At 43.5% G+C, this 24,221-nt stretch overlaps 2 protein-coding genes across 6 annotated transcripts in view; one reads left to right on the forward strand and one right to left on the reverse strand.

Moving 5' to 3' along the window:
• The window catches only part of Opn3 (opsin 3), a 31,493-nt gene extending 13,304 nt beyond the window's left edge, over positions 1 to 18,189 (forward strand). The window contains exons 2-4 of the mRNA XM_048436414.3: positions 13,161 to 13,480; positions 14,849 to 15,100; positions 17,449 to 18,189. Of these exons, the coding sequence (XP_048292371.2) occupies positions 13,161 to 13,480; positions 14,849 to 15,100; positions 17,449 to 17,712 (836 nt within the window). The 3' untranslated portion in view covers positions 17,713 to 18,189. The remainder of the gene's footprint in view (positions 1 to 13,160; positions 13,481 to 14,848; positions 15,101 to 17,448) is intronic.
• The window catches only part of Kmo (kynurenine 3-monooxygenase), a 36,393-nt gene continuing 29,577 nt past the window's right edge, over positions 17,406 to 24,221 (reverse strand). For 3 of the 5 annotated variants that reach the window (XM_048436410.3, XM_048436413.3, XM_085687667.2), the window contains 4 exons: positions 23,260 to 23,342; positions 22,298 to 22,399; positions 22,150 to 22,209; positions 18,535 to 20,761 (listed from right to left, as the gene is read on the reverse strand). In XM_048436410.3, the coding sequence (XP_048292367.2) occupies positions 20,585 to 20,761; positions 22,150 to 22,209; positions 22,298 to 22,399; positions 23,260 to 23,342 (422 nt within the window). In that variant the 3' untranslated portion in view covers positions 18,535 to 20,584. Of the gene's footprint in view, positions 17,861 to 18,534; positions 20,762 to 22,149; positions 22,210 to 22,297; positions 22,400 to 23,259; positions 23,343 to 24,221 lie in introns of those variants that run through there. The other 2 variants (XM_048436412.3, XM_048436411.3) reach the window with 2 other exon arrangements.

Genomic DNA, 24,221 nt, shown 5'->3' on the forward strand with positions numbered 1-24,221 from the left:
ACCAATAAGACCATTTTTAAGACAGTACAAATTTTAATTTTAGGATGTTCCATTAATATTTTTATTAATTTCCTACCATTAGGGATGTCTCAAACCAAGACATCCACTCGGCAGGAGGCAATGGAGAATGTCGGGAGTCTTTGATGTCAAAATGGGAAAGGGGAAGCTTCCAGCATGTAGTGTGTAGTGAGGCTGAGGTAGAGATACTATCCTCATGCAGTGGCAAGGTGGCCCCCTCATAGGTGGTTTACCCAGCACAGACATTACTGTTGCCAAGACTGAGGAGCCCAGAACAGATGAATATCCAAAGGGATCTCATTTCTCTGTGTCCCAACATCTGCCTGTTGTCCTCAGGATTTCTGACTTGGTCACTTGTCCTCTGTACCATGTCATTATCAGCAGGAACTCTAGTATTTTTTACTGGACTGCTTCATATGTATCCCATGTACCCAGCCATCTCTCTTACATTATGAACCAACAGTGACTTCCTTCTGGAGATTTCGGATCATGCAAAAAATTCAGAGAATCAGTTAATACTCTGCACCCACCTCTAATCTTCTGATACGAATTTAGAAGTTCCATAGATTAAAAAAAAATATTTCCAAAAAGTAGAATAATTACAAGACAATTAGAAATAAGGTTTTTTATATGGTTCAGAAAAATAACTGTCCCCAAACTAATATAAAATAGCATATTTTAAATTGCTCTTTGAAAGGGTGTGGTGTGAAAGTTCTTACCACATGCATCTGACAGGATCCTGTGACTTTTAGAGGAGCCATCAGTAAACTAAAGACATCGCCCACAATGGAGCTGCAGTTGCTTTGACAGTGGTTCACCAGGTGTTGAGACAGTGTTGCAGATTGGCAGTTAATAGGAGGTGTTAACTGTAGGAGACACCTAATTGTGATGGAGTGTGTATTCTTAATACAGAGAAAACTTTTGAGATTGTACCACAGCTGGATGCAGAGGTTCCAAGACAACCAGCAGGCCCTGACTGGCTATCCTGGGCTAAATTTTAGGAGTCTGGATGACAACAAACGCTTACTGTACTCCTGTACTCCAGGGACTCCTGGAAGTTCCTGTTGTCTTTTGTTTCATCATTAACTACCCAGGGTAGGTGCTTTGATCGGCCTCCTTTTGCAGAAAGGAAGACAGACACTTTGAAGGCGGGGAATTTGAGGACCATCACACAGCTGGTAAGTGGTAGGGGGCAGGAGTGTGCCTCAAACTCTGCCCATCTGATACCATGACTCACGTGCTATGGCTGAGAGATGCTCTACCTCCAGAAAGGGGTCAGATACAGTTCAGGGACACCAGGAACTGCATACACTCCAGGAACTGTTCTCATCTCCTCCCCGTATTAATTATTTTTTAAAGAAGCCCTGTGATGGTAAGCACTGATGTTTCTACGTGGTGATAAGACAGACTCTGTTAACTCCCAGCATCACGGAAAGGTAAGCAGTGCAGCCCTCCGTCCATTGGGGCTACACAGTCACAGTTAGCAACTATATTATATTAGGCTGTAATGACGACTGGGAAAATAGGCATTGGTCAATGGATGCCCCGGGAAGTTACTTGTTGGGAGATCTGGGAAGGACTCACAAATGAGAAGGCATTTGGTCTGGACCTGAAGGATGAGAAGGATTTCCATGGAACCATACAAGGGAAAGCATTCGCTGCCAGAAGCAGGGTAGAAACAAAGTCCTTGTTTGACTTGACATGAGCTCCTATCCTCCCATTAGTTCTGGAATGTTAAGATTCCTAAGCAGATTTTCCCTCCATAGGCTTGTTGAAAGCTCAAGGATTTAAGGCAAGGACGGCTAGTATCTTTCTAACTGTCCCAGAGTAGGTTCTCACTAAACCCAGACTGTGATAGGAAAACAGACACACTGTCCTGATGGCATTATTTCAGAGCCAGAGTATAGGGTTCATATTTATTTTCCGTTGGGCACTTATGCATGGAGACTGCATCACTTTGGACGTCCAGTTATGTCACAATCTGCTTACTTTTTCCTGATCAGAGGAAGAAACATGGCACACAAATAGTACAGGAGAGAACTATAGACACCAAGGGGAATTTCAGTAAGAGCCTGGTCCAGTGTGGCCACTGCAGAGGTTCAGTGAACAAATGCCTTAGTGTTGGATATGTCTGTTCACGAGACTACACTGATAGACCCAGCCTAAAAGGTAGGTGTGAAACTGACAGGTGTTACAGGGAGCGGGGCCCCTTGTTCCGGCCACCCGGCTAGCTTACACCCGAAATAATCACACAGAAAGTGTATTAATTAAAATACTGCTTGGCCATTAGGTCTAGCCTCCTATTGGCTAACTCTCACATCTTGATTTAACCCATTTCTATTAATCTGTGTTCACCACGAGGTCATGGCTTACTGGGAGAGATTCAGCATGTCTGACCTGGTGTCTCCATGGTGGCTCTCTGACTCTGCTTTCTTCCTCCCAGAATTCAGTTCTGTCTTCTCTGCCTACCTAAGTTCTGCCCTATCAGGCCAAGCAGTTTCTTTATTGATTAACCAATAAAAACAACACATAAACCAAAAGACCTTCTACACCAGACAGGAAGATCTTTAGAAATCACCAGGCACCTCTCTGGCATTGAGAACCAGTAGGCATCCAGAGATCATTGAGTGGATAGAGGCAGGTTGTGTACTGTGCCATATAAAGAAGGAATGATATGAATATCTGATATATTGCTGGGGATTTTTATTTCTGGTGGCTGTTTTGGTAAAGTTTATTGAAACTTTCACATACTGTACAGTTGCTCATGTAACATTACTAGCAGTTTATCTTAAAACATTGTTGATATATGTAAAGCATATAGCTAGATGGATTATAACATCCCTCCCCAACATATTTGTCTTACATAATATTGGTCAGATGGTATTATAAGTGCTTTGTGAGTACTAATGAATTCAATTTTCAATCCAGTTCTATGGGATTTCTAGATAGCATTATTTCCTCTGTTTTATTAATAGTTAATGAAATAAAAGTTCCAGACAGCTAACCCATTCAAGATCACACAAAAAGTTGCCTCAAGAAGGCGGGATAGCCTCCACAGCCCACTTCTTTATGACCTTTTATTTCCAGATCTTGTCCAATACTGACCTCCTCCTCACTGTGCCCTCTGCAGCACCCCCCCATAAACAGTATCCAACACGTTTGGGCGTTGCCAACCCCTACCACACTTTAACTGGTGATTCCCAAGGACCCTGACTCCCGCCTCCCTCCACTGTTTTTTCCGCTATCCCACATTCCCATAGACTAAGTGCTGGAGGCCGTGACACTGAGCACCAGTGCTGCTTCCCATGGCATCGCCCGTGCTAGAACCCCGTTACACTACCCTCTGTGAGGCTGCAAAACTGCCCTCACCACCATACAGATGCACAAGGAGCACGGAGCATGAATGTGTCCTCATTCATAGATGTTTGCTTTCCTCCTGGATTGTTCCTGTCAACTGTCAGCCACCATCCTCAACTGTCCTTTCAATTATACCCACTTGAGCCCATCTTCCAGATAGATGGACAGGCAGATAAATGATAGGTATGTGTGTATATGTGCACACATATATGTATGTGTGTTCTCTCTACTGAAAATACACTTAAAATTTTCAAGGTTCGGAGTGATTCTTAGGATGGAAAAGCTCCTCAACTCCATCAAAATCTGGAGGCAACCACAATAATATGACTCAATGAAAAAAGAAAACGGATGATGAATTGCCATGCATGTGAAAGCCCCTCGCACAATCATCCCATAGAAGGCTAAACTCTAAGATATGTCTCCAGTGAGGGCGCTGTCCAGACGGGAGGACAGAGTGGTTCCATTGCCCTGCCGTAGCTGGCAAGAACCATGATGGAAACAGTTGAGTGTGGCGACAGTTGGGGGCAGATGGCACAGTCAAAGGTGGTCTGCAGTCGTGACACAGGGTGATACAGAAAGACTCTGTACCCTTGTCTGTCTGCCTAATGAGTGGGCCTGTGGTAGAAAAACTCCCATGAGATCACACTAAGGGAGATTAGACATTTATCCAAATCAACCTGGATCCGTTGGTCAGAAAGTCAGTCAGAATTAAAGGAACCTTTTAGGCTAAATTGGTGTTTTCATGGGCTGAGTGTTGGAGTCAGCATTTGAGACGGCCTCCTGGGAGACACACACTAGCTCTACGAAGTGCTGGAGGGTGGAAACGCTGTTCCACTGAAGGAAAGGCCGCTGCTCCGAGGACGTAAGTTGTTCATGGAAAAGGAAAGATAAATCGTCCCTTGGCGGTGAGCAAGAGGAGCTTGTAAGCGTGAGTGGTTCTGGAGCCAGCCTTGCCCTGACCCCTGCTAGCTTTGCTTTGCGCCCTTGGACAAACCATTATAAAGCTCCCTCCTTAGCTGCCAGTTTTTCTGTTTGTCTTCCTTTGCCATTGAAGATTCAGTATGACTAGAACGTTGGAGGAAATGATCTTGCCTATCCCAAATCCCCACCGAGTCACCATGATGAATTTCACATTAAACTTCCCACACAGTCACCTGACCAGTGATTGCTGTGAGCACAGACGTTTTGTCCCCGTGTCTTACTTCCCAGTCTATGAATCAGTGCCTTCCTTTGACACATCCCATAGCGTCTTTATCTTCTCTCCCCGTTCTCATTTATGATCCTGGGTAGCTTACGTTTTCTCGTCGATTAATTACGAACAGGCTCACACATCGTCATCTCTTCATTCTTAGAAAAATGGCCTGGTCCCTCGGGCTAGTTGGGTAGTCTCTAGTTGTCACAGCATGATAATAGAAAGTCACTTTAAATAGTGTTGCTACCATCTGCTGTACAACCTGGCTCTCTTGAGAGTTTTGTAAATGATAAAGTGATTGAATGGAAATATAATTAGGTATTCTCAATTCCCTTATGCTTTCTACTTTCTGCGACGCTAGGCAAGCGCCCCACCACTGAGCCATAGACCTTAAGGTCTCCCTAGTATTTTTAATTTGCTCATTTGATATATCCCAGATTTTTCTCCCTTGGCACCAAATTAGTAATCTAGCATGCTTGAATATACTTGGAAACTAGACGTGTTGCACCCAGAAGGCTACCACAGCACTGTTCCCCAATTCATTCAAAGCAGATTTGTTTTCATGGCTTTCAAGAGACCTTCAGCTTGCCTCTTAAGCACAGCAAGTTGCTGCGGACAAATCTTTCCAGGAAAACGATCCAAGAAAGGCCCTGGGTCAGCAGCAAGATGGCCTGGGTTTTCAGTCAAACAAGATTCTATGACTTCAGACTGGACAGGCATTCTGCATATTCTCCACTTTGAGTTGGGCGCCCTCTGGGAAGCAGGAACTAAGCAGTGCGGCTTCTAATATGAATCCCTCAGCTACAGTTGCCCTGATTAGCAATTACCTGGAAAGAAGGAGGAAGGAACTAAAAGACTGTCAACTCAGGGTCAAGGTAAATAGTTTAAAATTCGGGCTTCTGTCCAAGTGGGGCTACAGAAAAAGAGCTAAGCTATCAGCCAAAGAGGTCAGAGAGCAGTGAGAGCTGCTATTGGAAGACCTTAATAGCGGGATGAAGTCATGGAAAGAGAAACCGTGGTGTGTCTTCCAAGCTACCACCACAGGGAGCCCGGAGTATCCACACCCCATGCTTTACCAGCTGCATCAACAACCACTTACCCTTCCTTCCTTCCTTTAAAAGATTACCATACTTAGTGGACAAAACCACTGGCAGTACTAGTGAGGGGCAGCGAGACCAAGAACAGAAACAGCAGCAGATGTCTGAACTGTGGGAAGGGAGCCATCCACCAAAGCATGATCACGCCTGGCTGAGCGGCTGTCTTCTGGGGAGATGGCTTCCACTTTGGCAGCTCCCACGTCTTAAGTCACCACAGGCACGGAGTGGCTCTATTTCTACTGGGCAGTGAACAGATCTGTTTAAATTGCTTATTTGAAATAGGTTTTTTTTTAAATAAAATTTTTTATTTGGATGCGTTTTTACCTGCATATATGCATGCACACCATGATGTGTGTGCCTGGTGCCCTCAGAGGTCAGAAGACAATGTCTGAGCCCCTGGAACAGGAGTTATAGATTACTACCCAGAATGATTTGTGTTTTAGAAGAAATGGTTGACAATGGAATTTGAGAAATTCCAATTCTCAGGTGGGAAATAGACTGAAAGAGGAACACATTCACTTGTGTTCTTTTTAAACCTAAAAGAGGTAAACCAAAAGCAGCCGTCATTTTGGTGTTTGGGGAACTGCCTTTACTGCTGCAATGGAAACTGACCATTTCAGCAGCTTAGAAAACGCTGAGCTTACAAAAGGCCCTCCTGATATCAAAGGTAAACACGGTGATGGAACACAGGTAGTCAGCAGTGAGCAGATTAAATCTCCTTCCTGAACAGTGTGCTTCACTTGCAGGCAAATGATTCCCAACTTGCACTTTGGAGCAAGCTCTGTGGGGTTTGAACACAGACTCGGTTCTTATTAGTGTCTGAAGCCAGTAAGATACTTGTCAATTTGCTACAGTTTTTTTAATTTATAAACAGCAATGGTAACAGTACTTTCTACATGTGTTATCCATTGAGAGGCATAAATGAAACATACCAGCGGCTGCTGGGAACCATCCCTGACATACTATAAGTATTCACTTCTCTTGTTAGTGGGCTGGAATCAACACCTTATATTAGTGGAGGGGTGAGGAAGCTTCTGCAACAAACAGACTCCATAAACAAAGTGTTAAAGAACAGCTGCCTTGCTTAATCTAGCAAATGCATGTTTCCAACATATTAAATGTACCTCTACTCCTTAATGAGCAAATATGACTGGAGGCTACTTATCGTTAAAAATGGGCCTGGGATCTCACTAAAATGATCACACGACTTTAAGTGTTTTGCCAGGTAAACAGTTTTACTTCTTTAGCAGGCTGCTTCATCAAGCAGGGAAGCACGTCCAGCAGAAGCCCCACCGGATTTTTAATCCAACTGTAGAGAGGTCCTGTGTGTCATTCTGAGTGATCTCCACCTCAAACTGGCCAATTTAAAGCGACACACTTGCTAGGCAGAATGCAGTTTTAGTGCTCTGAGTGCAGCCTTGATGTCCAGAGAAGTGCTGACCCTGCGGAATTTTTAAATTCTGCGGTGGCCGGGGTTTTGTCCTACTTAACCCGTTGATATAAAAAGTAGTGCGTTTTGTTTACATTTCCCATAGAAGCAACAGAGTTGCAAACTTTGTTTCTAATCGCCTCCTTTCCAGGGCTGTATGCAGATAAACAGAGAGCTCAGTCTCACCTCTTTCCAGGATATAATTACGACCCGCCCCCCTCCCTGTAGTTAAAACGCCCCAAGGACAGTCTCCTAGCTCTCTTCCCACTTCACCAAGGCGTTTCTCCTACTACTTTCATTGAAGTTGCTTGGAGTGATGGGCGCTGGCGGCAGTAGGAACTCTTCTAACAGATACAGGTATCTGGCCCAAGTGAGCTTGGTAGCACCGCTCCCGGCATTTGTTCTGTTTGGTACAAAATTGCTTATTCAGTCAAGATCTAGAAATATGCTACTCGATGTGACCATCTAGTGGCCAAAGTAGGAAATAGCTTGGTTCTTTCTTTTGACGCAAGTGACTGACACAGCATGCATCAAAGCTTAAAAGCATTCTCCATTTCTGTGCTTTCTGCTCACTCTGCACCAACCTGAAACAAATTTATCCCAAGCATACAAAATCACTTTATCCATTACCATTTTACCAAGTTCATTCATGTTCTATATGAAGCTGAACTTACACACACACACACACACACACACACACTGAGACACCATCTTTTTTTCTTTTTTCTTTTTCTTTTTTTAACCAGATATGTGAATTTTCGTGGGGTCAAATGGGTAATTCTGAAAATAAGATGTACTTTAATATAGTACTGTGGCCTCAAACATATTCCTTTGTCAGAATTTATCACATCTTTTTGTAGCTATTTCTGTCTATAATTTTTATCTTACTGCCTAGCACAGGACCTAGCATGTGGTGTGTATATTGTATGTTGCTAAATACTGTAAATGAATGTGAAACCTAACTGTATGTCAAAGGATTCTTTAACTCACACTCATGCAAAGAATTAGCATTTGAATGCCTCTTTTGTAGCGTAGGTTTGCATATTTTTAATTTTTTGTGTGCATGGGGCGTGTGTGTGCTCTTATGCGTGAGTATGGGTACACGCAGATCAAAGGACAAGCCTAGGTGCTGGTCCTTGCCTTCAGCCTTTGAGACAAGGTGTCTTGTTCACCATTTCCCATGCCAACCTAGCTGGCCCACGAGCTTCCAGGGGATCTCTTGTCCACACCTCCCATCTCACTATAGAAGGACTGTCTTTGCAGATTGTGTTACTGAACCCACTTTTCTGTGGGTCGTAGGGATCAGAACTCAGGTCCCGACACTTGTGCAGTCATCGCTTTACCCACAGTTCCATCTCCCCAGCCCTTAGCTTTGCTTTCTGTCCACATTCGCGTCAGCTCACAAACTCTTCACACTCATCTGTTCAAAACGCATTTCTCTTATAGCCCCTCCCAGTATTTCCCAGGCTGAGGAAGCCCCGCCCCCTTGCCCTCTCCAGGTCCAGACTCAGCTGTTTAGCGCCTGCCTCGCTCCTGCGGTTGTTGGCACAGCTGTGTCCTGCACGCTAAGAGATTGTTGTCAGCATTTATCAAAGCTGCCAGCTCCAGCAGTTGGCAGTGTAGGCGTGGTGTGCGCAGCTCCACTGAGAGTTGACTTAGTTGAGTCCGAGGGTCCTAAGACTTTTCAGCGGCTACACTGTACTTGTTTCCAAGTGTCTGGTTCTCAGGTCTCTGTTCCCTTGGCATTCTTCCCTGGTGATCTGTCAGTCCCCCAGGCACTGCTTTCCTCTGTCACCCCTTCTCAATTAAAAGTCAGTCTGACTGTGGAGTGTGGCCAGCGAGGAAGGAGGGAGCCTCCAGGATTACGGCACAGGGTAGTTTAAAGTGTAGATGAAAATACGGAAGATATGAATACCATTAGAAATTGCTATTGAAGGCTGGTCAGACAACTCAGAAGGTAAAAGCACTTGCTACCAAGCCTGATTCACCAGAGTTCAACACACCAATCCACACATGGGCATCAGATGGGGATTTTCCCCTAAAGGTTCATTCAGAGGACACACCTAAAACCAATCCATGGTCAGATAGACAGCAATTTGAGTAGGCCAGTGTCAAGTTAACGGGGAACTCCGCTGGACTGACGTACTAATAAAGGAGTTCTCTGCCTGTCCATCTCCTGATGGGTGGTCCAATAACAGGTTAGTGTGTTCCTACAGTAGCATGGCCTCTTTACAGGGTCAAGGTGAGGGTGCTGCACTTGTCCCTGGTCTGGGATGTTGTATAAATCCTCAGAGGTTTTCTGATGGTTTAAACCAAGGTGCTCACGTTCCCTTCTTCGGGAAGTTTGCAGATGGTGCTGTTTTACTGTCTGGGGTGTTACACATCAGTCTGTCGCGGTGAGCGCTGGGCAGGAGGTGGTGAATGGCAGATCATATCTTAATGTACAACAGGAGGTGGTGAATGGCAGATCATATCTTAATGTACAATAGGCGCAGCCATCCTGCTTCTGTTTGCACTCATAAAGGAGCCAAAAGCTGTTTTGTAAAATGGACAGCAGGGGGCTTTCATACATAGCTTTCTGGTACAATACAGGTTTCCTTAAAGGGATTAATTATCCCAGTTTATACACATACATGATTGTGTTTGGGTTTTATCCCTCTCTTACCCTCTCTTGGCCTTCCTCGTTCATACTGGACTCCATCCTCCTCCTCCTCAGAACCCCCCTTTCCGGATAGTGCACATGAGAGAAAACACATGATATTAAGGAGAAAATGATAGATTTGAGGTCCAAATTGGGTTCTCAAAACAGTCTCCGCTACTGATAGTACTGGTTTACTCTTCCAAGCCACAGATGCCTTTTTCCAAAAGACCGACATACTATGTAGCATGGTTGTCACAAAGCATGATGATAGTCGATGCCTTCTCTGCTAGTGACCATTTCTTTTACATGCCGTGCTGTTATTTAAACATGTACTACATGAAATAACGAGGCTCAGCACCAGATGATCCATTGAAAGGGTTGGTAAGCAGAGACAAGACAGCCCATCCACCATCCCTGTCCCCCTGAGGAATGCTCTAGGAATTAAATAGAATACAACATTTGATGTGGGATTCCCTTCTGTATGCTGTGAATATGTTTTATTACCATTGGTTAATAAAGAAGCTGCTTTGGGCCTGTGGCAGCAGCGACTAGAACAAGGCAGGAATTCCAAGCAGAGATAGAGGAGAAAAGAAGGCAGAGTCAGTGAGATGCCATGTAGCTGCTGAAGGAGACAGACGCTGGATGGAAACTTACCAGGAGGCCACAGCCATGTGGTGATACACAAATCAATAAGAATAGATTAATTTAAGATGTAAGAGTTACTTAATAAAAAGTCTAAGCTATTGGCCATGCAGTGTTGTAATTAATGTAGTTTCAGTGTGATTATTTTGGGTCTGGGCGGCTGGAAAATGAACGAGCAGCCTCTGTCAACAAAAATGTAATCTCTGTGAGACAGAATGTATGTATTCAGGTGTGTGCACGTATGTATAGGGCAGAGGTCAGCATCCACTATCCACTCTTCTGTTGACCGTGTTTTGTGAGATGGGGGTCTCTTACTGGCCTGAAGTTCATGAAGGAGGCTATGCAGGGTAGATTGCAAGCTCTAGGAATCCATGCTTGTCTCTCCATACCACCACACTTAGCTTTTGTTTGTTTGTTTGTTTATCTTTTTGTTTTTAGAGATTGGGTTTCTCTGTCAATTCAGAGCCTGTCCTGGAACTAGCTCTGTAGACCAGGCTGGCCTCAAACCCACAAAGATCCACCTGCCTCCCGAGTGCTGGGATTAAAGGCCTGTGCCACGACTACCTGGCTATGCCTAGCTTTTTATGTAGGTCCTGGGAATCAAACTCAGGTTCTCACGCTTACATGGGAAACACTCTGCTAACTGAATCTATCTTCCCAGTCTACAGTAAATATTTTTTACTCAGAACCCACAGGAGTGGTGGAGAGACTGCTAATATGTCACCAGGGGGCTATAGTTTAGATCATTTCGATCCGGTCACCCTGAAAGACCAGTCAGACTACAGCCACTGTTCGTTTATCCACATGTGTTGTCCAGGAGGATCTGAGCACGGCAGGGCTTGCTCCCGTCCTACCCACCATGAGTTGGCATTAACCTGGAATGGTACTGGATGCTGGCAACTGAAACCAAACACTTGAAACCTACTGTGCTTGCTAACACACAGCATGCTGAAGCCAACAACAAAACTGTATTGACATGAGGAAGTCTTTTACCTAAATAGGCTAAAAAGGAAACTTACCAACTTCCAAATCCCTGGCTTATCACCAAGGTGACGGTTCCACACTGCAGTTCTGTTCTGTCATCCTGGCAGAATGGCTGTGTCCCACCCTCTGTCCTCTCCCTCTTCTGGGCTTGCATTATTCCCGACTTCTTTCATTGCACTTCACTGATTTGCTTGTTAAATGTTTTCTCGGACTTACAAGCAGACTTTAAATTCTGCAAGGCACTGCGATCCAGGGGACTTCATGCGTATTCTAGCACCATGATTGACATGTAGCTGGGCAGTAGATGGTTAATAACAGAATGGATGAGTTGCATGGGAATAATTGTATGCCTGTACCCACTTCCTATGCCAGTGTGTTGCTTTATCCCTGAAAACTCATTTATTCATCTCTATGATGCGTTGAGACTTACAGTTCACAACAGTGAAATTCTTCGTACTAAATTTTCTTGCTTATGGAGAATGAAATAATATACAACGTAAATTAGTGACAAATTAAATGTCATAATTTAGCATTTGAAGTTAATTATAAAATTAAATGCCATTATATTTAATAATAATATTTGTAAACTCAATGGAGTCAACTGTATTTTAGACATCAACTTATTATGTGTTAACTAGGTTTCTAGATGTCTTTCTTGGAGACTAATGAAAAGGTATATCATTTGTGATGTGAAATCTTAATAGACTAAAATTAGATTTCTGAGACAGCATGTCTAATTTACACTTAGAATTCCTTACTGTAATTTGAATTGAGGTACACCACTTTTGGTCACTGCTCTCTATGGCTAGTCCCCATACTCTGTTCCAGAACCCAGGCTTCTTTTGGTCAGTAAATAGTAAACCCTCAGTTATCTATTCAGAAATTCTTACTGACGTCATGTGTATCAGACACTGAAAGTAATGTTGCTCCCTCGCCTGCCACAAACAAAGCACTTGGTTCAAATGAATATTAACTGTGTGGCCCAATTCCGAGGCAGGCGTCTTGTCTCCTCATCTCACACTTTTCTAACAACAGAATCACAGAGTTTTATAATGTGAAGAGATCTTCAGCTTTATGAAAACAAAAATCCAGGGCCTAGAGAGATTGAGTTTTGGAAGTTAAGCAGCAAGGTAGTGAGAGGGCTGGGACCAGGTCCCAAAACTCTTAACAAGCCCTGCCCCCCACCACCTTCTGGCTGCTTCCTAGAAGACCTTGTTTTCCTTCTGAGAGTTGCATTGTGGAACCTGGGGCTAGCCCATCACCTCGGGCCAGGAGCTCTTCTCCAGGTCTGCTCAAAGGCTGCGCCGTTTACTGTGACAAAACCCTAGGCAAAACATTTTAAAAGAAAGAAGGGCTTATTTGGGCTGGTTTTAGAGGGTTTTCCAAAGTCATGATGTGGAAAGCGTGGCGAAAAACAACAGCTCCTATCCTGAGGGGTCTTCCAGTCACGTGTCACAGCATAGCGAGTGGGGTGAATGCTGCGGCCACCTGCCTTTTGTCTACCCTTTCTCTTTGACAGAACTTTGTGCTGAAGCTACATCTTTGAATACAGGGCTGACTTTAGGGCTTTGATCTTAGTCCTACAATCCATGTTCCGTTTAGAGTCTACGTTTTTTCATAGGTAAATACCTTTCCAGTTGATTTTCCTGGGGAGCCTGGTTTGCTATCCCTCTGGATCTCTTGCTGTTTCTCAAGCATCCTATTACCCCCAGATTCTCTGTATAGTGTTTCTTGTGGAATGTGCCATTTTCCTGTCATTTCTCCCTGTTCTACACCTTACTTCTCTTTCTCTTCTTGCAGGGTTTGTCTCCATTACCACCCTCACTGTGCTGGCCTATGAACGTTATATCCGTGTGGTACATTCCAGAGTGATCAATTTTTCCTGGGCCTGGAGGGCCATTACCTATATCTGGCTTTACTCCTTGGCATGGGCAGGAGCCCCTCTCCTGGGCTGGAACAGATACATCCTAGACATACATGGACTGGGCTGTACAGTGGATTGGAAATCCAAGGATGCCAACGACTCCTCCTTCGTGCTCTTCTTGTTTCTTGGCTGCCTGGTGGTACCCATGGGCATCATAGGCCATTGCTATGGTCACATTCTGTATTCCGTTCGAATGGTGAGTTGAAGGCTGTAGATGTCCCTCTCCAAACCATCCCCACATCCATCATTTGATGTGAAAAGAACCAAACTCTCCCTATATGATCAGTTATTTACCCAGGGTTGAAAGACTCTTCGGGACTTAATGTTTGGTAGAACTTTGCACTGTGAATCATTCCCCAAGCAGATCACTGAGGGGTGACATTGACTTTCTGTACACCATCCTCTATAACCAAAAGCAACAAGCAAAAGGCAAATAGACAATACCAACCCCAAAACTTACATTATGAAGCACTCTTAAAAGTTAAGAATTCTGAGGAGAAAAGTTATAGTTTCCATAATTATATTCATTTCAAGATCACACGAACCTATTTGTCAGAGACTGGTAGAGCTGGAAAGGACAGGAACGCGCACCAAGCCGGTTCATGTGGGGACCAGGCAGGAAGAGGCTGCAATGACGGACACAGGAGTCACAGCCGCATGTCACCTTTAGCTTCAGCTGTGTGCAATTTCCTATCTGCTGTGTGTCAGGGAGAGACAAGGGAAAGACTGAAAACAGGAGAAGTGATTAAAAATGAGCTTTGACTTCAGCCTATGTCATTCCCTTAGCAGAGCACCTCATGCAAGTAACTTGCCTGCATCTCGAGTTGCAGGCTTCTCTCTTTAGCATGTCCAGCATGGCATAAGTCTGTTATCTGGTTGGAGAATTTATAAATCAGTGCTTTGGGCAAAACAGTTTCCTCAATCATGAAGAGATTGTTTCCATTTGACCACAAACCTTTCAGGCTGTTTTAGGAATTTGAAGATCTAGATAAAATAATGTATCTTAGCCTTATTAAGTAAGTTAGAAAAGCATTTAAAAACCATTAAAGGGAGCTTGTGAGATGGTTCAGTCAGTAAAGCAACTGCTGCTCAAGTATGAGGGACTGTTTTTGAGTCCGTAGAATCTACGCAAACCCAGATACAGTGAAGTGATATGTATCTGTGACACCAGCGATTCTATAGCAGGATAAGAGGCAGAGACAGGAGAGTCTCTAGAAACAGGCCAGAGAAACCCAATCTCATCTCAGACAAGGTGGAAGGCGGGAACCCACACTGGGTGTTGTCTTCTGAGCTCCACACACGTGCTGTGGGTGTGTGTGCCCATCCTGCTTCTTCTCCCCCTGCTTCCCCCTTTTTCACCCTCCCCGAATGTCTTCAGAAGCTATTTAGATCAAACACAGTAGGTTTTAGTTGAAAGAACTGAAGCCCAGAAGAGAGAAAGGCTAGGTCAAGCTTCAGGTCAGAAGTCAGTCCGTCTCTTGTCTCTTTCCATGAAGGCAGCACATACAGGGTGACTGTTTATCTGCTTAAAAAGAAAAGTCCATCCTTTCTTCACTTCCTACAGCTACGCTGTGTCGAAGATCTCCAGACAATTCAAGTGATCAAGATTTTAAGATATGAAAAGAAAGTGGCCAAAATGTGCTTTTTGATGGCCTTTGTCTTTCTCACCTGCTGGATGCCTTATATTGTGACCCGCTTCTTGGTGGTTAATGGCTATGGACACCTGATCACTCCAACAGTGTCTATTGTTGCTTATCTCTTTGCTAAATCGAGCACTGTGTACAATCCAGTTATCTATATCTTCATGATCAGAAAGGTAAGCACTGGAATGGACTTGCTTTCACCCCGGGGAACAAATATAAATAAGTTTTATGGGCTGGAAAGATGGCTCAGTGGTTAAGAGTACCGGCTGCTTTTCCAGAGGACCTGGGTTCAATTCCCAGCACCCACATGGCAGCTCACAACTATCTGTAACTCTGGGTCCAGAGAATCTGAAACCCTCACACCAATTTACATAAAATAAAATTAAGTATTAAAAAATAGATTTTATGTAGTGTGACAACTTAGAACAATATCAAGGATAAAACAAATCTAAAAAACAAAACCCCAATTTAAGATTTTTATATAAGTGTGCTGGAGGGATGGCTCAAAGGTTAAGAGTGCCTGCTTCTCTTCTAGTGACTAGAATTTGAGTCCCATGTCGGGTGATTTACAGTTGCTGTAACTTTGGCTCCAGGGGATCCAATGCCCTCTTCTGGCCTCTGCAGGTATCAACACACATATGTTTACACACACACACACACACACACACACACACACACACACCACAAATAATAATAAAATAAAAAGTCTTTTAAGAAATAAATAAAAAAGCAAAAATTTAGAAAAAAATGTAGAATATTCCCAAAGGAAAAAATTAGTTATAAAATCTACCAATATATGTATAGTAATTGTTAGGCAATACTTATTAATAGTTAGTTTACAAGAAAATGGTTTGTATATACTACTAATAAAAATTATCACTCAAATTAAATTAGTATATTATGAAGGTTCTACACATTATCTTCAAAACAAAATAGACAATAACTTTATCCCACTTATAGATTATGAAAGACCACTGGCACAGTAGGCAAAACTTAATGCACTCACCAAAAATCATTTGTTTGTGCCTTTTCTTCCAGCCAATGAGTTATGAATCAAAGCTCCTAAACTTGAATATGATTTCACCAAATCTGAATGTATAGTTTAAAAATTGTCCCTTTACAATGTCTGGCTTCCTGGTACTCTGCATTTCTGACGAGCTCCCCAAGGTTCCTGATGATTCTGACTCCCGTTAGTACACTTTACACAGGAATCCTAAGCAACACAACAAACTGACAGAAGCAAATGGGAGCCGTTCTTCCCATAAGGAGCTGAATGTGAGGAAGCATTCTGGCTTACAGACTTCACTCAACTCCGACAGCAATGTATCTCAAGCACTAAACTTGACTTGTAAAATGGTGATTTGCTGAATACATCATCGATTGTGTGTTTTCAAATATTAATGTAAGCTAAATGTGCCCTGCATATAGTTGGTGGGGACACTAAAGAACATAGAAATCAATGTATCTCTTTATTAGTGTTTTCTGACCAGGGAAAGTCCCTGCATTAAACAAAAAGGCTAACATGTTGACTTGGCATGAGGATGTTCTGTTGGCTGTGGTAGACCTAATGCTTAGCAAACATCTCAGTCTTTTAGCCCAGTGACAAAGAAGCAATATCTATTATGAGGCCAGAGACTGCAGATGGTGCAATACCTCATGACAGGTTGTTTTCTGTGCCGTCAGTAAATGTCCCCTGGACTTTGTGGTACTTGTCTGTTTGACCCTTGGTCACTCAGGCTCTTGTAGAAGCAGAAGAGCAGGGAGGAAACCTGAGAGGGTCTCAGAAACATGGAAGAAGTCCTTGTCTGCTGTGAGTAGTGTCTCCAGGTCTCAGCCCAGTAGTCATCACTCAAGGGCTGCTCACTGAGTATTTAACGGCTGAATTCCTTAAATCTGCAGGTCAAGCTACCCTCAGAAAAGGTTCATATACATTGGAACCATGGATACCACAAAGGATTAGAATATTCCTTTTTATCTAGTGAACAAGAATTGTAGTACATAAAAGACCAAACATCAATGGGGTACTTTGGTAGACCTGAGCATTACTGTATGACTTCATCCCATGCCATCTAATGAAGAAAGGGGGTGGGGCTGGGGAAATGACGAGTCAGAGGACCTGAGTTCAATTCTTCAACACATACAAACAAAGCCAGCTGTGGTGGTGTCTGTAATCCGGCACTGAGAAGATGCAGGTATGTGGGTCACTGTGGACTCACTGGCCAGCCAGCCTAGCCCAAGAGGCAAGCCTCAGGCCCCTATCTCAAAAGACAAGATGTATGTCACCTGAGATTGGCTTTAGCATCCATGTGCATAGGCTTATACGTGTGTGTGTGCGCGCACACACACACACACACACACACACACACAAACAGAGAGAGAGAGAGAGAGAGAGAGAGAGAGAGAGAGAGAGAGAGAGAGAAGCTCTACTAGTTGTCTTCAATTTTACTCCAGATTAAGGACCACTTAACTGATTAAAGATTCACTTAATAATTGGCTTTATTGCCCCGTTTCTTCTCCACAGTTTCGGAGGTCCCTTCTACAGCTCCTATGCTTCAAACTGCTGAGATGCCAGCGGCCTGCGAAAAACCTGCCAGCCGCTGAGAGCGAGCTGCAGATCAGGCCCATTGTGATGTCACAGAAAGACGGGGACAGGCCGAAGAAGAAAGTGACCTTTAACTCCTCTTCCATCATCTTCATCATCACCAGTGATGAGTCTCTGTCTGTCGATGACAGCGACAGAACCAATGCATCCAAGGCCGATGTCATCCAAGTTCGTCCTTTGTAAGAATGGGAGATGGGGTCTTGTATCCGTTGCCAGGCAACATCTACTCTAAGGACCATCCTGGAGTCCCCACTTGGCACAGGAACAGCACAACCTTGTGGCCTAGCAGGAAATTTGAACTGACCACGTGTCGTCTGTCTTGAAGAACTGACTGAACAAGACAAATTATTTTTCATTCAATGGGTGCTTTACAATATGAGAAACTCCTGGTGGCACAAGATGAGCATCTGGCACCATCGTCTACTATGCCAGGATTTAACATTTGAATGATCATATTTGCCAAAGCACATAATACATTTTGTGTCTCAGATATATTTCACTGTGTAAATAAATAACTGTCTCAAAGACATGTGTGCAATGGCTGGGACAGCTGAGCTTTGTTACGGTGTTGGGTCCTATTCTGTGTCATGTTGTATGTTCGCCCAATTCAGTTTATTAAGGAGGTAATAAATCAATCCCCACTTTTATCTGAAAACCTAAGGCTGTTGTCATGTGTGTTGTATGACTGCCAGGGCATCGGGTTAAGGAAGCAAGTTCCAGAAGACACTGTAAGAAGCTTTGTAGAAAAGCAGAGAGACTTCATGCTGGCCACGCAGATGGTTAAGGATACCACAGGGGAGAAGATGCATGGGAAAAGGAGTGTTAAAGATCTTTTGATACCTCCACATGTCCTTTTCAAAAATTAGTTTGGTAAATTCTCCTTTCCTTTTAATGATTTCCTATTATTTTGTCAAAAGTCCTGCACCTACGAAGGAGTTCCCAGTAAACAAAGTTACATTCAGAGAGGGCTGAAAATAAGTGTTATAGTGTCCTAATACCATGCAATATAATTTAAATTTTAGTACATTTATTTATTATTGCATGCATGTAGAAATCAGAGGACAGCTTGCGGGAAACAGTCCCCTTCTTCCACCAGGTGAGCCTCAGGGATCGAACTCGGGTCATCAGGCTTGGCAGCATGCACTTTTTCTCACTGAGCCACCTCGCTAGCTTCATATAATGTGGTTTTAAATTTTCACCGCTTATCAGCAGACTCCTGGATCACTAATGGGCCATGTTAGTGAGGAGGACATCTTCGCATGTGTCATTGCCCGTACTCGGAGGAGAACAGAAGATACTACCCCCAAATGTGCTCCATTTTGCAGGGTTACCTTGAGCGGAAAGTCACTGAGAAGAAATGAGAGAAGGAAAGTCTCCCCGGCTGCCCCCCTTGCCAAGGTGGCCTAAAGATTGCTATTCTAGGGCTTCCGGTCCTTTTCCCTTGTCTTCTCATGGCTCTGTGACTTTGCTTCTTGTTGAAGATGATGTAAACCAGGGCGTTCTATATGAGCTTACAGTATTTTAAATGTTTTTAAATGTGCTAGATTTTTATTTTAGCTCATTCCTCACAACATTATGTATTACATAGATTCCCCCTTTTAAACTTAAAATAAAATTACATCATTTTTGCCCTCACTTTCTTCCCTCCAATCCCTCCCGTGCACCCCGTTGATACTAATAGAAATTATAGCCTCTAAAGGTTTTTAATCATGGGGGGGGGTGCAGTCTATATGTGGTTATGTGCACATGGGTGCAGGAGCCCAGGGAAGCCAGAGACATTGGACCTCCTGGAGCTGGAGTAATGGGCAGGTGCGAGCTGCCTGACATGGGAGCTAGGACCTGGTGCTCTCTGCAAGAGCGGAGATGAGCTGAGCAATCTCTCCAGCCCCTAAGTCAGTTCATTTTCTGAGTGTCTCCCATGTGCATGTGAGATATACAAGCTTCTAAACTGTAGTTTGCTTCCTATTGTCAGTCTGTCTGTTATAGTAGCCACAGCCAACAAACTTAAATAAAAGGAACAATTATACTGTTTGTTTATTTTCGCAATGCTAGGGAATCTAACCCAGGACTCTGGGCACGCTAAGTAAGCTCTCTACCACTGACCTACATCCCCTTTCCACGGAAACAATTTTTTTCTTTCCTTCCACATTAAACCTAAATTAATAGGGCTCAAGGACATCTTTGAGACTATGGAAAATGCCAAATTGTTTCATCTTTATCACCTCAGTCTTTCCTACATCACTGGTATCCATAGCTTTCAAAATTAATAATATTTGAAAAGAATTTTCAAGTGTACCAATCAGCCTACTGAAAGAAGAACCAGCGTCTTCACACTGCACTTCAAAGATGAAGTTAACTGTCACAGAGTGACATTCAAGGCACCGCTTCCGTGTCTGAAACGGAATGAACTATGTCTCCATGTGTCTGTAAGACAGCCTTCCCATCTCCTTTTCACTCCTATATATATTTCATTTACTAATAACAACCCCTTTTTATTCTTCACTTAGGAGCATTAATAGCCCTTTCTTTTGTTTAAAAGGTAATAATTCTGCTATCTGAAGACTGGGGGATAGAACAGATTCATCTGGGAACTCTTTGAAACACGCTGCCTCTCATTCACACTCCTGGTTTTAGCAAGTGCCCTGTTCCTGGGGTTAGGCAAGCCCCATCTACCGCTACAAAAAGGAAGCAGCACACTAGGCAAGCTGTGGTTTTCAGTTCTGAGTGTTGTTGCTCCTACAATGTCCTGTATAGAAAAAAAAAAACACAAAACCCTGTTTTTGAGAAGTGAAAGAGACCTTGGTTCTTACATTTTTAAATTTAAATGGACCCAGCCCAAGCATGCAAAGTGATGGAAACACCACAGAAAACAACAGCAGCATTTCCCTTTGCTCGGCAGGCACAAAAATTCTGCAGGAAACTTAATTATATGCTGACAGTTATTTTCCAGTAGTGAATTAAATGTGCCAAAGTAAACTTCTTGTTTACTTCTTGCCCTTCATTTTGGGGAGAGAACAAACATTTGCTACCAGGAACCTTGAAGCTCTAGTTTGTCCTAGTGACTCCATGGAACTTGCTGGAAGACACCTGTGCTTCTCCAGTAGTCAGTGGTTCCAGTCCATGCCGGCCTTCTCCACAATTCCAGAGGTCTCGGGGACAGGTGGTGCACAAGTAGGTAGGCACTTCCGATGGCTATCAGGGATCCAAGAATGAAGAGTCCTTTGTTTATCACCTGCAAGGAGGCAAAAATCCAAAACTATTCATCCAGAGGTTGTATCTTGAGATAAACGTCTTTCCTACATCACAGACAAGAGTGCAGTTCTCTGTTGCTTTTAACTTGAAGCAGCAACTTGATTGCTTGACCTCTCTTCTGCCCCTGCTCTGATTTCAGCACACTCTGCCTGCTTGTCTCTTTCTCCTTGGCATGTTTGTCTCTTTGAGGTCAGGGACACTATTTTATTTGGTGTATATGTATGTGTGTTGTGTGTGCACATGTAGGGTGTGCCCTTGCCAGTGCGTACACGTGTAGAGGACAGAGATCGCTGTCACGTGGCTTCCCCTTTTTCTCTACTGTTTATTGTTTTGAGACAGTCTTTCACTAGCCTCAAAACTCACTGTTTTGGAGAGCAAGTCCCTGGAATCTACCCTACCCCACCCCTAGAACAAGGTTACAGATGTGTACTATGTCTAACTCTCATGTGGATGCTGGGGGTCTCATCGCAGGCTTTCATGACTATGCGGAAGTACTTTACCCACAGAGCAATCTTCCCAGCCCCTATTTTATTCAGTTATATAGAGGTAGAGCTTACAGGTAGCTCTTGACTCTTTCTGGCCCATTCTCTATACGACAAAGGTATTGGCCTAAAGTCTTAGCTTGGGTGTTTAAGCCTTTTTAGGTCTCTCAGTCTTCCATAAGCCAATCTTCTTATTTCAGCAGATGCTGAAGCTCCCACTTACCTCCCCCCCCCCCCAACTTTCATCTGATCATTCTTACACCCTGGACCTCCTGGCTAGTATATCTTCAGCCTTTATTTCCTAGCCTATATTCTCCTTGCAGTAACCCCTGAAGCGTTCTCCACCATATCTGTCCACATTTCCTATGAGTTCCTGAGCCACCCGTAGGGTAGACACTACATCTTGTTCACTGAAGTTTCTAGCTCAGTATATATGCATCCAATAAAATCATTGACAAATGAAGTTAGAAAATTCCCAAAGCAGTCAGGAATCTGAATTGCATTTAATGGTACCCCTGGGTCAGCTTCTCCAAGTGATCGCATCACTGTATCCCACTAGAAAAGTCAATGATGCAATTCTATCTAGTTTTACAAATTAAACTCACAAAGATGCCACATAATGCCAAAGTCCAGATGGATCTCAATGTGTAAACAAAGCAAAAAGCTGAGAAATATCAGCCTCCCCATTTTCAAATTTCTGTTTACTTTTTTTTCCCATCATGCAGGGTGTGTGCTATGTACTCTGTAGACTCAGGACAGGTTTTATTTGGAAGAGCAGCATAATGTCTCTGTCCTGTCATGTCTGCATTTTCCTGAAATAAATACAACCATGAAACTAAAGGACACTTCAACACATCGAGTTTTTCAGTAGTCAAATTCTTCCAACCTTTTTCTGCCAATGCCAGCGCAGCACTGCCTCGTGGTATCTTATTCTGGTGAAGGCAACCTGCAGGGGAATTTAAAGAGCATCTGCTGTATTCTTTATTAGCTAAACAGAGGGAGAATGAGGGGGAAATCTTTAATACATTCCTTACCATGGTATAGAGAGGGATAAAGGTCGATGGCATAATAGCATGAAGAAATCTATTTAGGAGCCTCTGAAACAGGAACCACTTGGAGTTGACATGTGCTCGCATCTGCAATGACAGGTGTCTTAAAGAGAGCACCTTAAATGAAGCACCTCAATTCCCGCACAGTGATCTGCTGCGAGTGTTCATTCACAGTTGTCACAAGAATGGATGCTAACACAAGAGTCAAATAAAATCCTATTTCCCCAATCATCACTCCGAAGCGCTCCCAAGAAATCCCAAGACATGGCCTTGAAAACATACAAAACCTAGCCCCTGGTGTTACTCAGAAGACTATATATATATATATATATACATATATTCTGTTTCCCCGGTCGATATTATTTCTTAAGACAAATGGTCAGGACGCGAGGGGTGTGCCCACCCACTGAGACGGCAGGTCTGATCTAATGGGAGCTCACCAAGGCCAGCTGGACTGGGAGTGATGGAGCATGTGATCAAACCGGAATCTCTGAACGTGGCTGAAAATGAGAGCTGACTGAGAAGCCAAGGACAATGGCACTGGGTTTTGATTGTACTGCATGTACTGGCTTTGTGGGAGCCTAGTCTGTTTGGTTGCTCACCTTCCTAGACCTGGATGGAGGGGGGAGGACCTTGGACTTCCCACAGGGCAGGGAACCCTGACTGCTCTTTGAACTGGAGAGGGAGGGGAAGGGAGGATGGGGGGAGGGGGAGGAAAATGGGAGGAGGTAGAAATTTTTAATTAAAAATAAAAAATTTGCTGAAAAAAAAGACAAATGGTGTGTTAAAGTCAACTGACTTTTACCGTGTGTATGTACGTGTGTATGTGTATATGTGCGCTTTTGTCCACACATGTTCTCATGCAGCATGTATGAGACAGAGTTGGGGCCAAGGAAGAGAAAAAGACTGCTAGCTAGTCTGTTTGTGGACTGCCAAACTTTCCTCACCTCTATATAATTGTACATAGACAGGTCTGAAATTGCGTGGTCATCTGGAATCCTAAATCTTGAGAATTCAGGAAGGCACAAACCTAGAAACCAAGATTAAATAAAACATATATGTGTTTAAAATAATATACAGAAAATATGCTGGAGAGATAGCTCAGTGGCTAAGAGCATGGACTGTTCTTACAGAGGACCTGAGCTCAGTTCCCAGCACCCACCTTGGGTAGCTCACAACAACCTGCTGATGTGTCTTAGAAGATCTAATGCCATATTCTGGCCTCTGAGGGCACCTGAACATACATGCCACACACTCACACACAGACATACACACACAGACACATAAATACATCTTTTTAAAAAGCAAAATAAAATCTTTTTTAAAAAAATACTGATATCCTGCTAAGTCAAACTAAACAGTGTTTCTCCTAGCAACTTTCTAATCTTGTAAAACTATTGATAACCACAACAATCTACAGTTATTGAGCAATGTCCACTGAACACTGACATCTTGTGGTCAAAGAAAGGTTATGATAAAACTAATATTTTTTAATATTGGTTACTTAAGTCATCATTTCCCTTAGTCCACAAACAAAAATAATTGCTGTGATGTTAATTTATACTGAGAACATACTGGATTTAGAATTACCACAGAAACACATCTCTAGATGCGTGTCTATAGGGAAGATTCCAGAGAGGTAGAACTGTTGAGGAAAGACGGATCCTTAATGTGGGCAGCATTATCCAAGGAGCTGCTGTCCCAAGTGAACAAAAAGGAGAAAGTGGACCAAGCACCAGCAATTCTCTTTGCTTCCTGACAGCAGGTACAATGTGACTCACACTTCTGCCCCATGCCTTCCCGGTGCCATGACCCATGACCCTCGAACTATAAACCAAAGCAAACCTTTTCCTCTTCAAGTGGCTTCTCTAGTCACAGCAAGTAGCTGGACATGTTCACATGACAACTT

This window comes from Myodes glareolus, chromosome 5, assembly GCF_982192425.1.
Source record: "Myodes glareolus chromosome 5, mMyoGla1.1, whole genome shotgun sequence".
Taxonomy (NCBI): Eukaryota; Metazoa; Chordata; class Mammalia; order Rodentia; family Cricetidae; genus Myodes; species Myodes glareolus.